General features: G+C 30.7%; 1 protein-coding gene and 1 long non-coding RNA gene across 2 annotated transcripts; one reads left to right on the top strand and one right to left on the bottom strand.

Moving 5' to 3' along the window:
* Positions 1-1,065: 1,065 nt before the first annotated feature.
* Positions 1,066-1,724, top strand: LOC130900457 (uncharacterized). Its single transcript, XR_009060185.1, has 3 exons — positions 1,066-1,111; positions 1,476-1,582; positions 1,631-1,724. It is a non-coding gene; the product is annotated as an uncharacterized LOC130900457 (long non-coding RNA).
* Positions 1,532-14,946, bottom strand: LOC130900455 (gem-associated protein 5-like). Its single transcript, XM_057811087.1, has 16 exons — positions 14,767-14,946; positions 14,521-14,702; positions 14,114-14,243; positions 13,742-13,973; positions 11,590-11,871; positions 10,171-10,798; positions 9,575-9,772; positions 8,999-9,244; positions 7,050-7,221; positions 5,826-6,006; positions 5,115-5,506; positions 4,710-4,884; positions 4,175-4,468; positions 3,955-4,102; positions 3,048-3,308; positions 1,532-2,226 (listed from the first exon to the last, which is right to left on the bottom strand). Exons 2-16 carry the CDS (start codon positions 14,694-14,696, stop codon positions 1,749-1,751), a joined length of 3,993 nt encoding a protein of 1,330 aa, XP_057667070.1. The 5' UTR covers positions 14,697-14,702; positions 14,767-14,946; the 3' UTR covers positions 1,532-1,748.
* Between the last annotated feature and the right edge of the window lie 326 nt (positions 14,947-15,272).

The following is a 15,272-nucleotide window of genomic DNA, read 5'->3' as shown; positions in this document are numbered from 1 at the left end:
ATGTCTGTTTTTTACTTAAGTAATATTCTATATACGTTTCCGTGATTTCCAACCACCGAAGTTTTACAATGTTGAGGCATCACCTCCTGCTTCTGCAAGGATAGTAGCCCTCGATCTGCAGAAACAGTGCCCCGTACATAAATTCGCATCTGGCAATTTTAAAAACTCAGCAATTATTTTTGGCTGATTAACAATTTTATTAATTCCGACTACTTGTATGGTATATTTTCCTTTTTGATCATTAACAAAAAATTGTTCGATATCTGGGGGTTCTAAGTAGAACATATTTTTTGGAGAACTCATAAAACATACCAGGAATTACATTACATTAACTTGAAATTCATTTTCTAAATCTCTTAAATGATTTATCCTTAAATTTTTCAATTCTTGACGACATTCTCCAGAAATTATAAAATTCAACACCTATACTAAATTTTATGACAATTACTATGTACAATTAATGTCAACAATAAAAAACGGAGATTGAACCAACCATATTTCCCTCTGTATACACGTACGTTAACAAGCTGATCTACCACAAATCAATCAAGATAATATACAGCATTATGTTGACACCTACTACTTTTAAATGATTGATATTACATTCAACAAAAAATTACCAGGCATTTTTCTCAGAATAAGTTCGCGAATAATAAATTCAGAAAAATGTCATCCTATGAAGAATTTATGGATTGTACCCCTCCAGAAATACGACAGGCTGCTGCATCGCTACCTAAAAGCTATTGAATTATGTAGGAAGTGGTGCTAAGAAAAAAATATGAAGAATACCAGTTCCAAAAGTGCACCTTTACAAATTGAAGAAAAAACTGATATTTCGAAAAATGGGAAACTGTTGGCGCATTCCTAAAACGACAAAATGTGGGCTTCATTTCAATAAATAGTTTGTTGTTGTTTTTATTGTTTACCATTAAATAGGTATTATTTGCCAATGTGTTATATTTTTTAATTAAAAATATTTATCTAGAATGGATAAAAAAAATTAATCTGGTTGTAAATAAACTTTATTATTGACTCAGAAATTAAAATTTATATTTGATTTTTTAGTCTTATATCCGGTTGATTGTAATTTAAGAAAGTAACACAATTTAAGGTACTTGAAATATCATGTTACTTTTAATAATTATCATTGTTCTTAACATTGAATATGTTGTCTAAAGATTCGATGGCTTATTTTTACTTGGTATTTTTTTAATATAAGCAAACAAAATGCATATTTACTTATTGATTATTGAGGTAATGATGTGTTATCTTCCTTCTTTGCGGCTAAGCCAATATCTGGTGGAGTATTTGTTTATTCATCACTGGAATTACTTATTTTTTACCCAGTCTATTTGACTTTTCAGTCATTTTCTGAATTTATTGTCAATTTATACAAATTAGATTTCTAAATACCTATTAATCATTCTATATGTCAACCATAATAAGAATCTCATCAATGGTTTTTAAATTTATAGGTAACGAGACAGTGGCACGACGGGGGACTTATGGTTTAAAATATGTAGGGAATTAATGGAATTTACTTTGATTTATTTATATTACAGCTTTAACAAAGTGAAAAAAGGTATAATATTCAGATAGGTGAAAAAATAATTAAAAAATTAATTTTCAGATCAACAAATAAAACAACTTATTCTTTTATTATTATAAAAATGAAAACTTAATATCATAATGTCAACACAGTGAAAAATAAAATATAATTCAGTAAAAAAATATGCTTCATCATTATTCTAATCAGTCTGAACTTTTTGTACCTCAACAATGTGGTTAGTAGTGTCGTTATTAAAATCAATTTTGTCAAGTTCTAGAGATTTTTTTTTAATTTCCATCTTACTTTCTGAAGTAGTGATTAAATCATCTTCTGGAATTATGTTGTGGTCACTGACTGAGGTAGCTGTGTATATCTCCTCTGATTCTGTATTGATACTGGACGAATTTTGAGATTCATCCAATTGTTCACTATTTACTGCATCATTAGATATATTTTGTTTCAATACCGCATCCTGTATTGTGGGTAAATGTGTATCATCATTGCTCTTTTCGTTAACTGACATTTCTTTAACTTGCTTTAATTTAGAAACGGCTGCATTGTGCAGTTGTTCGTTATCTATTCTTGATGTCAGATCAACAGCGAATTCTAATATATTTACATCTGATCTTCTTATGAGTAAAGAAGCAGCATTTTCATATTTACTCATTGAGATTAAGCTAAAAATAACCTATGTTTAAGAAATGAACTTTCTGCAAACAGAATCATATAAATATAAACAGTTAATATTTAACACATTTTTACATTGAAATTATGTTTTCAAAAATGTATTAAAAGCTCATTCTTTGATTATTACAAATTTAAAACAGTTCAAGATTTAAGGATTGGAACCATCTTTCTAAAGCAATACAAATATGCCTATATACAAAACAATATGAATATTTTGTTTATTTATATTATTTACAAACATCTTAATTTAATTAACAAAAAGGTCTATGCTCTATCTTAAATCATTTAGCCTAAAAAACTAGATAGAAAGATGTTGTGAAGTTTTATGTTTTGGAAATGTTTTTATTAACTAGTCGAAGGAAAAGTCACATTCAGTTTTAAAATATTACTCATCTAACAATTCTGGGGTAAAAAAACAAAATTCTCAAATAAATACTGAAGCTTTAAATGAAACCTGATACCGATTACAAAACTGTTGATGATATTCATACTGAACACTGCAATTGAAATTCTTTTATTTTTTCAGTAAAAATATTATTAGAGCTCAAAAATTAAAGAAATGAAAAACCGGCAACCAATACTAAAATTTCGGTTATCGCAGCAAACTGTGGAAAAGACCTTTTTATTTCCGGATAGTTGATCATATATCTTTCATATCAGCATAACATTCGACTTTCTGATTAATTGCAAATTAATAAATAAAAAATGTTCTGCTACCCTGTGTATTTAACTATTACTAATGTTTATCTTTAATTTTCTGTGAAACCAAATCAAGGTACTTTATGCACAATTATTAAAGAAAATAACTAACCATTGAGCAGCTTGTTCAAAGTTGCCATCTATTTCAGCCTGTTTTGCCCATCTCCCTAAAATCTCATGTTCAACTTCTTTTCCCAACATTCGACATTTTACAAGAGTATATGCCTCTCGATGCATATTAGCTTCACAAAGAATGTCAATTGCTTTTTGAACTTTATGACAGGCTAGATAATAAGTAGCTGTTTCGACTACATCGGCTCCAGGTTCTTCTGACAATTGATCAGCATATGTCTCACATGCCAACTGCCATAATCTAAAAACAATACACAAAAAATTGAAAAAGTTCTACACATATATAAAAATTATATACTAAACAAGGGATTTTGAGTTAGCCAAAAATTTTCTAAGTCAGATTTCTAGTATTTCTGAAAAAAAAAGACGATTGAAAGCAATTGCTATTATGTAAGCTCATTCACATAAGCTATTATGTATCTAATTATTTTGCTGTACTTCTGGCATATTTATTGTGTAGTAGTGATTTATAAGTCATATCCTCCAAAAACTACTTATGTTATTTATAGAATCAGAAGTGATTATTGAACATTCACCATAAATTATTTTTGTGATTTTCAGATTACCAGCAATTTTTTATATTTATAGATAGGATAAATGTGTTTTATCATGTTGCTACTTATTAAGAACAACATGAAACTTCCCGCTTTATTTTTCAAATCAACTAGAAAGTATTATTGAAATAAATTTTTCATTTCATACAATTGGCAGAACTCAAATTTAGTTTTATCTTTAAGGATAAAGGATAAAGCTTTAAAAACTGAAATTTTGTACAATTTAATGAAGAAAAAGAAAAAACTTGTGGTTTTATAATATTGTTGAAGATAAAAGGTTACATTACACTAAAACCCTAAGGTTTATTGAGAACTTGTACAATTGCTACTTACTTTGTTGATGCCATGGGTGCTAAAGATATAATCCAACGATCTACTCTTTTCTCGTCTATAGCTTCTTTCACTTGAGCAGTAATGTCTCCTCTAAATAAAGATAATGTTGAACTTAAAACATGTTTTCCCTTTTGCTTCAGGCAATTTTCTGAAATCAAATCATTATTCATTATAGTCGTTCTTGCAATATAAAATTCCTGTTTCAAATTAAATTACTCACCGTTTTTCTCTATAACTTCTCTCATTGTTTCATCAGATCCAAATATGTTTAAAACTTCATTTGTACAATAACTAGGCATTGGTGCAACACTTTCTGGATCTTCTTTCCATTGAAGCAGCCTTCGGAGATCAGAGGATACAGAATTATCCCTGAGATAATAAAATTTAGGAAGCAAAAGGCTTTTAGTTTTCTTTTCTTTTTGAGCGATTGTATCATTTTCCCCTTTTTTCAGTGCCACATTAGTCCTACTTGTCGAAATCTCCTTTATTGCAATTTTTCGTGTTGTCGCTATTTCTAAGAAATAATAAAACAATGATAGTCACATACATTCTGTAAAATTGTTAACACAAATTTTGATGTTAAAAAAATTGTTGTTTTGGTTGTACTTAAGCAAAATAAGTTTATCCATTACATGTATAAAGCATCTCTCTTACCTAGAGAAATAATTTTTACACACAATTCCTGCTTATTCTTTATAAAATTAGCAATTTTTGTTAAAAATACAGCTTTCGAACACAAAATAGTGTTTACCAACCTTTTTCATTTAGTGGTGGATATTCAGATATCTTCCAAATTTTTAATGTATTATCCTTGCCAGCTGAAATAACATAATCTGGGTCGATTGGACTCCAAATTGCAGCAGTGACAGGTTCATAGTTATTACAGTTGATAAATGTAGCAAGATATTCACCTTTTATAACATCCCATATCTAAAAAAGAACAACAGAGAACAACAATGAATTCCAATTTTGAAAACAATTATATTTTATGGTTTTCATATAAAATTAGTTCAGAAATTTTGTATGAGTTTAAATTTAGATGGACCAGAAATATATTTTTGTTGACACTTCAATTCAGTTTCCCAGCAAATGGAATTACAAATGTCAAATTCTAAAATAGTATAGAAATTATGAAGTGAAAACAGTAAATTGAATCATACCTGTACAATTCCCATTTCACAGCTCACCATCATCTGACTAGGAACATAGGGACTCCAAACGACAGAATTGATATCTGATTCACTCTGATAAATATTAATAATATTGTTATCGTTGTTACCACATTCAATGTCAAACTTATAAACAAAAACATTTTTTGAATTTCCAATAGTAGCCAACCAGTTGTAATAATCAGATGTGTTATCAGAAGCGTTTGGATGCCATATAATATCATATATGCGATAGGAGAAATAATGCTTACAAATTATCTTTAATTTTGGGGAATATACTATTATGAATCCAGTCCTGGCGACGACAAATAATTGCGAATAGTCAGGTTTCCATCCGAATGAGTAGATAAATGTATTTTCAGGTGTAGGAATCACAGTTGGATCTGAAAATAGTGCAAATTTACTTATAAGTGGTGTTTAACTTCTCATTTGATAAGTCAAGTAAGAATCAATTTTTTTATAATCCTAACAATGATACAATTATTAATTAATGTAATTGAATATTTAAATTCGTACTCAAATTTACAACTAAATTAGAAATTAAGGATTGTTTTTGGAACAATAAATTGATTAAAGCTTCAATATTTCATGGAAATCATTTAGTTACAATTAGTTATTTTATTTGAAAATTTGAACTAAATTGTAGAATTATGTTTTAAATTATAATTTTATTTGGTCATCAATGTTTTCTTATATACTTACCTCGGCCTGTTCTGTTCTCAAGATTGAAGTATACAATACACCCTTCGCCTATTGCATATAAACCAAATTTTCCTTGATACCCATTAATTGGGCCCCATTCGAGTTTGTAAATTTGGGATTTAAAGTATTGTGAAAGAAGTACTGAAGGTTTTAACTTTGAATTTGGATCCACATAACCTACCTGCAAATAATACAAAAATATTTTATGTTATGTTACTGTTTAAATTGTAGCAATTCAATCAAAGCCACACTTTTACTAATAGTAATATTATTATGGTAGACTTACTATAGAACTTTTCGGAAACTATAATCGGTTTAACACGATTATGATCTGGATGTTCGGAAACTAACCCGAATCAAGTTCATTATTGTTGGAAACTAATAGGTTTATCGGTTCGTAATCATAAGATATGATTCTTACTACCCTGGTGGACGGGTGGGTAAATGCGATCAACTGATGGGTTGTATCATTTGTCTATGGTTTTTGAACATTAAAAATTATTTATCACCCTTAAATTGCTGTCTACTATTAATTCTCATAAGCAGCTTATTAATATTTAACTTTGGTGTGTGAGGGAGTGAATAGTTGATCACTGCTCAATATCAATTATGAAACTTATAGAATCCATTATACAACTAAATAAATATTATGGAAGAGTTGATATACAAAAAAATCATAAAAATCAAAAGTTCTTGTATATCATGTTTTAAATTCCAAATTTCCACCTAAAATTGAACGTGACATTCAAAAATTGTGATCGGAATCTTGTTCTGGGTAAAGATTCGCTATCAGATGATCTACCCGAACGCGAGTAAGGTTCTGAAAAGTTCTTATAGGTATTATGTGTATATGTGAATGTTTTTCCATCTTTTTCAACAAAATCTAAGCATTCAAGGTTTCAGTTAATATTATTATACAAGTTGTGGAAGCACTTTTGATAAATGTGTTTCTCAAAAACGTTTTTCAAAACAATAGTAAATACAAAGGTCATTAAGGGCTGTCAGTAAATACAATCCATGTATTTAGAGTGAGATCTATATAGGAAAAATTTTGAAATAAAAAAATATTCAAAATGAATAATGATGTTTGATAAAAGGAAAAAAAATCTTGAATAAAACAGAATTGACAATATATTCAAATTTACTACCTGAAGGTGATAAATCAAAGTTATTGCAATGTAGTTCCTTAAGTCAACAGAATCAATAGTTGTATGGTAAACTTACTCTTCCTTCGGCTGTTGCAAACGCCAATATTGATTCATTAGTCGGATGCCATGCTATAGCTGATACTTTACTTTGAATTTTATGGTAGAAGTTTAACATTCTTATATTTGTAGTATGGGGACGACTTAGATCCCAAACTCTGACAGAACTGTCTGTAGAACCGATGGCCAACCTAAGAAATATATTATAGAACCAATATGTTACATAGGATGATAAATTATATTTTTTCTAAACAAAGAACCTCCAATGAACTTATGAAAAATAACTCTTAGTTTTCGAATTCAAATGTTTATTTACTCCTAATGGCATAAACCTAACCACCCAACCACTAAGGTTATTGGAGAGAGACTAGTCAATTAACAAATGGAACAATAAAACATTGTAATGTATTTAACACATAGATACTAATTGAAGACATCAATCAGATTGTTTACATCAGTTGTTAAACTCACGTATGTTTATAGATAATAAGTTTTTTGAAAATATTTGCAGGAATTATTCACATTATAAACAATAATCCATTACACCTAGTTACATTTTAAAAACTCGTCCGCTGTTAGAGACCGTGAAACCGATACTGTTCTAATATGTTATTAAAGCTACAGTTTGTATAATTTTCAGTAACTATTTTTATAGAGACAATTTCTAAGACATGTTAGACTAGTAAAGACTAGTTAACTAAAAAGTAAATTTAAATTAGATGTTAATTGTGTACCGGGTGTCCCAATAAGAATGACTCTCGGCCATATCTCGGGAACCGTTTATAGACAGCTTCGGGAAAAAAAAAATTTAACAAAAGTGACCTCGAGAAAAACCTGGAAATTATTTACAGAGTTGTAGTTCCACCGCTAGAAGGCGTAAATAAATATATTAGTATATTTGATTAAAGTTCTGGTCTATCTCTTCAAATAAGAGGTGGGGGGAAGCGGGAACTTTATTATGAAAAAACGCCTGTAAGTCCAGTTCTACTTACCCTATCTATGCAAACTTTCTACTTTCTACCAATGTAAGAGTTATAATTTCGAAACAACCGAATGAGTAACGTATACGCTAGAGGACGCTTTTTTTTAAATCTAGCTATCCTTGAAAAATGTTAAATAGAAACATGCAGTTTTAATTAATATTATATAATATAAAAATAGACCAAAGTAGCAACAGAATAGTAAAAACTGCATGTCGATATCTTTTTCGTATTAAGAAATATCCTAAGAAATGTGTAAATTTTCCTTTAAACATAAATTACTCCGGGTTTAGTGAACGGATTTTAACATTTTCTGACTCCTCAAAATTGTCTTTCCTTGTTCTATTAATAATAGTTCCAATTATTTTGTCAATATTACTCATGCTGTCACCGGGAAACTGCAGTAGTTAAAATGGAAATATAACTTAAGGTACCTCGCTAGTGACGACCTAAATGTTTAAATTGTCGCCCATCATTTTCCCGGTGACAGGTTTTTCTCGAAGTCACGTTTGTTTAATTTTTTTTCCGAAGCTGTACTATAAACAGTTCCTGGGATATGGCCAGGAGCCATTCTTATTGGGACACCCGGTACATAAATATTAGTGAATAGTTAAGCATGGAAGGAATCATTAATGTATAAATAAATTACTTTAAGTAAACTATAAACATAAATAAGAACAGTACAATATATTTGTAGAGGATAACTTCTTTGGACATTGTCTGTATTCATTATTAGATGGATTTTCTAGTACACTACAGTCATTCAGCGCTTTGCATCAATTAATATTGAATGGGCGTTACTGCAGAACATCATAACTGATATTAAAAATTTTATATAAAAAATGAAGGGTCATAAATCATAAGGTATTGCAATGAAATTTTCATAATTTCAAATAAAAAATCGTTGGATTAATTACTTGTGTGTATCCACAAACATTTATACTTAGTAAAATATCCAATATTAAATTTGAAAAACATATTTGTTTACCTGTTGGGATCTAAGGGAGATAGCTGCATACATTCAATGTGGCCACCTAATGTTGAGTAATGGGAAAGAATTGTTTTATCTGTAATTCTTGTATTGATCAACAGTCGATCTTGAGATACAGACCACGCATTACTAACTTTTGGTCCATCCTTCCAGTTATATTCATTCAACAGAATAGTTGAAGAAGATATTGAAAATAATAAAGCTGCATGTTCATTGTGTATTATTGAGTAGCTGCTCATATGGCTAAAAAAAAGATTACAAATTCATGATATTATGCTTTAGTGAGAGGAAAATTATTTCATCGCTCAAGTTGTAACACCACATATGTCAAAACTAGTAGAGTGCAAAATTGCAAGGACAGCATTACCAAACCAAGACAAGATGTTTGTTTGAGACTGATTTAAAGAATGAATCTTTCTATTGTCTAGTAAATGGTATCAAAATGTATTTGCCAAAAAATTACTTATGTGGTGTTGGAACTTATATATAGGGTAAAAATAATTAAAGCGAAAAGATTATGTGTAAAAAAATCAATTTTTGGTAGATCTAGAAAATTCTATAAAATAATCTTACTCTTTAGGTTTTGGCAAATTCCATGCCAATAGTTCAAAATCTTTTGAAGAAGTCAATAACACTGTAGGAGTAACCCAATTTAATGCTATCCATATCTTATCAAATAGTGCCCTATTCTTACGATTGTAAAATTTGCCAGAAAGTGAGATGAATGTTTCCATTCTGCCGTCAGTACCAGCTCTCCAAATATAAATATTACTAAAAGCAAAAATAATCTATTAAAAACTTTGTTAATTTACATGATCATGTTTGTTTGAGAGAAAGTTATTGCCAGAATGCTCATCCTTCTTCTGAAACGCCCCAGCCTTTGGTTTGAGTCGATAACATATAAACTCAGTTTTTTGATAGCTGTTCTTCTATCTGAATTAATCGATATATAACACATTTCTGATAGTTGTACATTAATCTATACTTATGAGTGTTTAAAAAAAATTCACATTCTAATACATAGGACTACAGTTAAAAACATCATCAGCAGAAGTATTAATAAGGGATTTAAATAGCATATAATCCAAAAATGTAAACTGTTGCAATCTTGCCAAAAAAAAATCAATGTTTGTTTCTGAAAAGAAAGAAAATAAAAAACAAAAAATTACCTTTCTTTGGCAGAAGAAGCCAACAAAAATTCTTTTCTAGGTTCCTCTTCTTTTGCAGAAGATTTGAGTTTAAGTGCTTGTTGAGAGGGGCTACTTCCTTCTTGGTTTGATTTTGCAGTAACATATTCAGTATTTGTTTGGGATATGTTTTCTATTTCATTCCCATTTTGTTGTTTCGACACAAATTCATGTTTTTGTGCATTTTGGTAAATATCTTCTGTTGATTTTAACTCGTTTGATTCAATTTTATCTGTCGTTTCTGCTTCGTCAGTTGTCTGAGGTGTAATTTCAATACTACTTTGTTTTTCTTCAGTATTTTGTATATTTTCATCTGACAAATTTATATGTCCATCTGTCTCTTTCAATGTTTCAGTAATGCTTTGTTCTGCTTCTGGTTTTCTAGGATCAATTTCCCTTTCCTTACTTATGCAGATACTATCATTTGAAACATATAACTTCTCATCATCAGTAATGTTGTGACAATCATTCAAATTTCCAATAATTTCTTCCAAATTATTAATAAGATCATTACCATTTTTCTCTAATATACTTTTGTCTATTAACTGATTCAATTTTTCTTCAGAACTATCAACAGTGTCATTTGGAGAACTAACATTTTCTGGAGTGCCTACAATCAAATATACCTTGAAGATATTAACTACCACATATAAACTAAAATAATAAATAAATCTTAAATTTACAAGATTACTTTGGCATTGGAAAAACCATACCAAAAATACTGAAAAGAAACGTTCGAGATGGTTTGAAATGTAGTGACAATAATAGCTACTCTTGAGAGGTATCTTATAGTACACTAGTGATGTTCGAGATCAGTTTAACCATTTTTTAAAATAATCTTACCAATTTGAATAGTAGGTATGGTAAACATAATAAAAATATATAGTTAAAGCAATTACATGCTTGAACAGATTACAAAGTGTAATTACATAACTAAATTTTTGTACAAAACGTTCACACCAGTTTTTGTTAATTTTGAGAAAATTTACTTATATACTCAAGTTTTTCTTTGAAAGTATTTTTCCTCACAATACAAACAGAAGCACATTTCTCACAGTTGTAATATTTGTTATGATAAATTATAAATGTAATTTTACTAAGTAGTCAAATTAAACAAGTAAATAAACATAGAAAATTAACTATGTTGGAATTTTTGGAACTGTTGGCAATATTAATATTGAACACACTGTTTACACTACCACTACACCAACATTCACAATTCCGATTCACCTTCAGTCTCTGAAGACGATAACTTGGTTATCGAAACGCACGTCAGACAGTGTAATTGTGAGTGTTGGTGTAGTGGTAGTAGTATAGAAAATTAAATTTAATTATTACTTGATCAATGCCAATTATAAATATTTATCTTCACTAGTAATACATTAGTATTAATAAAGTTACCTAACATTTTATTCTTGAGAATTTCACATTCTTTGAGAAATTCCTCATCACTTGAATCATAAACTTTCAATAAAGGATGAGTATCCATTCCTGTTTCTTTATTTTGGACAAACGTGATTTCTTCTTTTATATCGTTTCTGTTGTTTGAGGTTTCAACTCTCTTCTTTTGGCCAACATAATTGTTAGGATTTTTTGGGAATATATTGATAGGCACTGGACACCATGATAATGAAATGACAGGTTTATCATGGCCTCTCATTTTATACAAAAGTTTGCCACTTTCTAAAAAAGTAAACTAAAATGTTAGACCAGCAGAAACACTTTGATCAATATTTTTTTTATGTAAAAAGCATGCACAAGAGGGTAAACCCTATTGCACTTGAGTAGTTCGAGTGGTGCCTGCCATGTAGAGGTGCCTGTGGATATTGATCTTAAACTTCTGTATGTTGTAGTATTCGGGAAAGACGTGTTTTGGTAGCTGATTCCACGGGCTTGCTATTAAGGTGTAGACGAACACAAAAGTGAAATTGGATGAACACTGACTTTTTTGACAGTAGTTTCTTTATATGACACAATGTTAGATGACTTGAAAAACGTGAAGTACTAAAAAAGTGACTGCAAACTACGCAGACGTGTATCATCTTATTATTGGTCTAATTTCACAATGACACTGCTTTGGAACGCCTGACCTTAGTAGTGGGAGGCTCTGGAGCGGCCCCTGCAACTGGAACCTCTGGTGTTGGGAGTTTGACTCGGGCAGGAACTTGAAGGTCTCCCCCGTTGAGTACGGTCAGAATCTGGATCATGAATAGGTTGAAAGTCATGTAGGTTTGGAGGAGAATGAGCAGTCGAGGTAGCTTGCAAATCATCTCCCTCTGGTTCAGGGACAAAGTAAACCTTCTTCTTTGGAATTTCTGAACGCCGAAGCTTGTCAATGTGGCGTTCTTGTTGATCGTCGATCTGAACGATGTAGTAAAATCTTGCAAACTTCTTGAGAATGGTGCCAAGTTTCCACTGCTTTCGGTTGTTGTAAGAAATGTAAGAAATTTCAAGATTGAGAGCGGCGTCAGCTGAAATTGTCGCCTGATAAACCGGAGCTTTGGAAAAACAATCTGGGTCGGCTCTTGAGCACTACGTTGTGGTTGAACGCAGAAAGATCTGTTGCATACCTTAAAAGTCTATCGGCAGTTATATCAGGAAGTTTAGCTCTAGGACTGATGATTTTGCTCAACGGTTTGTTGTCAATTTCGATTTTGAAATTTCTACCAAATAAGTAGTTGAAATAATGGCCAACTGCAAAAACGACAGCAATAGCTTCTCTGAGTAATTGAGGGTAATTGTGCTATGCTGGGGTAAGTGCCCTTGAGGCATAAGCAATGGGGCGTAAATTACCGTCTATTTCATGTGATAAGACATCAGCAGCCCCTACAGGGCTCGCAAGACAAAACCAAAGGTAAGGTTGGATCGGTATAAAACGGGCATAATGTGATCATGCCTAGAAATGTTTGAGCATCGTCTTTAAATGCAGGTCTAGGCATATCAGGTCATCGAAGTCATCATCCTAAAGAAATTTGGCAAGTTGGAATCATGTTTCTGATTTTTGAGAAGTATTTTAATGCAAATTTTAACAATGTGACCTTTATGGCTAACATTTTAAGCTAGATTTTTTTGTGCGACATTCGCTGGTAGAGTGATTGTCTCTAGCACACCACAGGCAAAGGTTGGCAATCCCTAATTTGGCGAGAGGCAAGCGTGATTTTGACTTTTGCTTAGATAGAGAGTCTTGGTGGTGGGACCCCTCTCGAATGCGCGACCTTGATGTGGGGCATGATTTAGAGTGGTACTTGTGCACTCCTTGAGTTGGCCCATTCTTTGAGGTTGACATCTCCCAACTATCTAATTTCGAAGCTTCCAATGTCTGTGCTTTAGCGACAATATCATCAAACGTTTGCAAGTCAGACTGCAAAAACAGCTCCCTAATCGAATTGTCTTTGATTCCGCTGATAAATTGAGCATGGAGAAATATGTCCACATCACCAGAAATAGCAGCTTGAACGGCGGCAGTCGTACAATTCATATATTAGAAAGCTCGGAAAATTTGGTTGTAAAATAACCTGTAGTTATTTGAATAATTATAAATAGAAATACTTACTTCTTATATCTGTAACAACTACTAAACCACTTTTAAGACCAAATGCAGTGAGCCAATTTGCATGTGGACAAGTGGACATACAAGTTATAGTAACTTTTGTTCCAAAAATATTTTTTATTTCAGTTGTATCATTTAGTGCAACATTCCAAACTACAATATTTCCATCTTCTGATACGCTAACTACTCTATCATCTCCAGCAAATGCAGCTGCTATCACTTTTTTATCAGAGAGCTGAAATTCAACATTTAATCATTTTAGCCTTTAAAAAGGCATCAATATCCTAGAACTCAAAGATTGTTGGTAAAATTTGGATCTCATATTACTTATGTTTTAACCTGTTTATATAAAAGATCTAATTATAATTTACATACATGTTTATCATGATCCAAATGCTTTTTACCAGTTGTTACTTCCCATATCTTTACTGTCTTATCATCAGATATTGAAACTGCCCATTTTTTTGGCTCTCCCCAATTTTTGTTCAAAGTTACTCCCAACACTCTAAAAAATATTGTTGAGAAATTAGAAAAACAGTGCCTATAATATTTTTGCAGTATATCAATGTTTCTCTAAACAACTATTTCAACAAGTTATATTTTACAAAAAAAAAACATAAAATAAGACTTATTATATTTTAAACAAATTTTAAATAATGGAGGTAGCTTAACACAGGTTAGTTAAATTTTAGACTGTGTTGGACAAATGTTAACAATGGAATGAATGGAATAATTTTTCATGGAAGCAGAGACAAGTATGTGTTTTAAAAAGTTGTTCTTACTTTTGAGTGTGGGCATGAGCAATAATTCTGATGTCAGCCGCTTTATTTGTCTCAAAACTATTTTCCAATATAACAATATGATTTTTGGCTCCATAAATTAATGTATTGTCGGGAGCACATGCTAAAATGTTGGCTTCATACCAATTTGGAGAAGGAGGAACTATTAAAGTGTTCATTTTTTTCTAATGAACAAAAAATAAACAAAAAAGTATTTTTTATGAAATTCGTTGAATAAAAGAGAGCTACCTGTAATATAATAAATATATTGAGAAAACTTTTATGATGAACTAATAAATAAAACAGATTTAATCTTAATTTCAAATTAAACTCAAGTCAACTCAGTACACAGTGTTATAACCTTTTGTCGGCTAATGATAACTGCCAAATATAAATTTATATTTTTAGGTTAACATTTAATTGATCGATATCCAAGACGAATGATAATCGATTTGTAGCGATAGTAACGCTGTCATAAAATATTGGTAAGAGGATAAATAACCATAGAAATACATCAGATATCATTTAATAAGCTTGGTAAGGCCGGTTCGGACGCAGCCAGTGATTTAGTTGTGTAAAGTAATTTAGTCGAGTCTGTTTACTGTCCACACAAGTGAAGTTAATTAGTAGAGTTTGCTCAATCAAATCGATCCAAAACAATCGTTTACACGGACCAGTGTTTAGTTGAAATCGATTAGCAGCAAGTCGAGTCTCAGTAGTAAGTTTTCAAAAATTTTAAAATTAACCAAAAACGG

Source organism: Diorhabda carinulata, chromosome X (assembly GCF_026250575.1).
Source record: "Diorhabda carinulata isolate Delta chromosome X, icDioCari1.1, whole genome shotgun sequence".
In the NCBI taxonomy this organism is placed as follows: Eukaryota; Metazoa; Arthropoda; class Insecta; order Coleoptera; family Chrysomelidae; genus Diorhabda; species Diorhabda carinulata.
This window is presented reverse-complemented; position numbering and strand designations above follow the sequence as displayed.

What these genes read in the sequence shown, in the direction of transcription:
- LOC130900455 (XM_057811087.1), bottom strand. Translation starts at nt 14,696, where the DNA reads ATGAACACTTTAATAGTTCCTCCTTCTCCAAATTGGTATGAAGCCAAC. An exon ending in ATTTGGATCATGATAAACAT is followed by an intron (nt 13,974 to 14,113) that starts GTATGTAAATTA and finishes GTTGAATTTCAG; the next exon opens with CTCTCTGATAAAAAAGTGAT. An exon ending in TCTCAAGAATAAAATGTTAG is followed by an intron (nt 10,799 to 11,589) that starts GTAACTTTATTA and finishes ATTTGATTGTAG; the next exon opens with GCACTCCAGAAAATGTTAGT.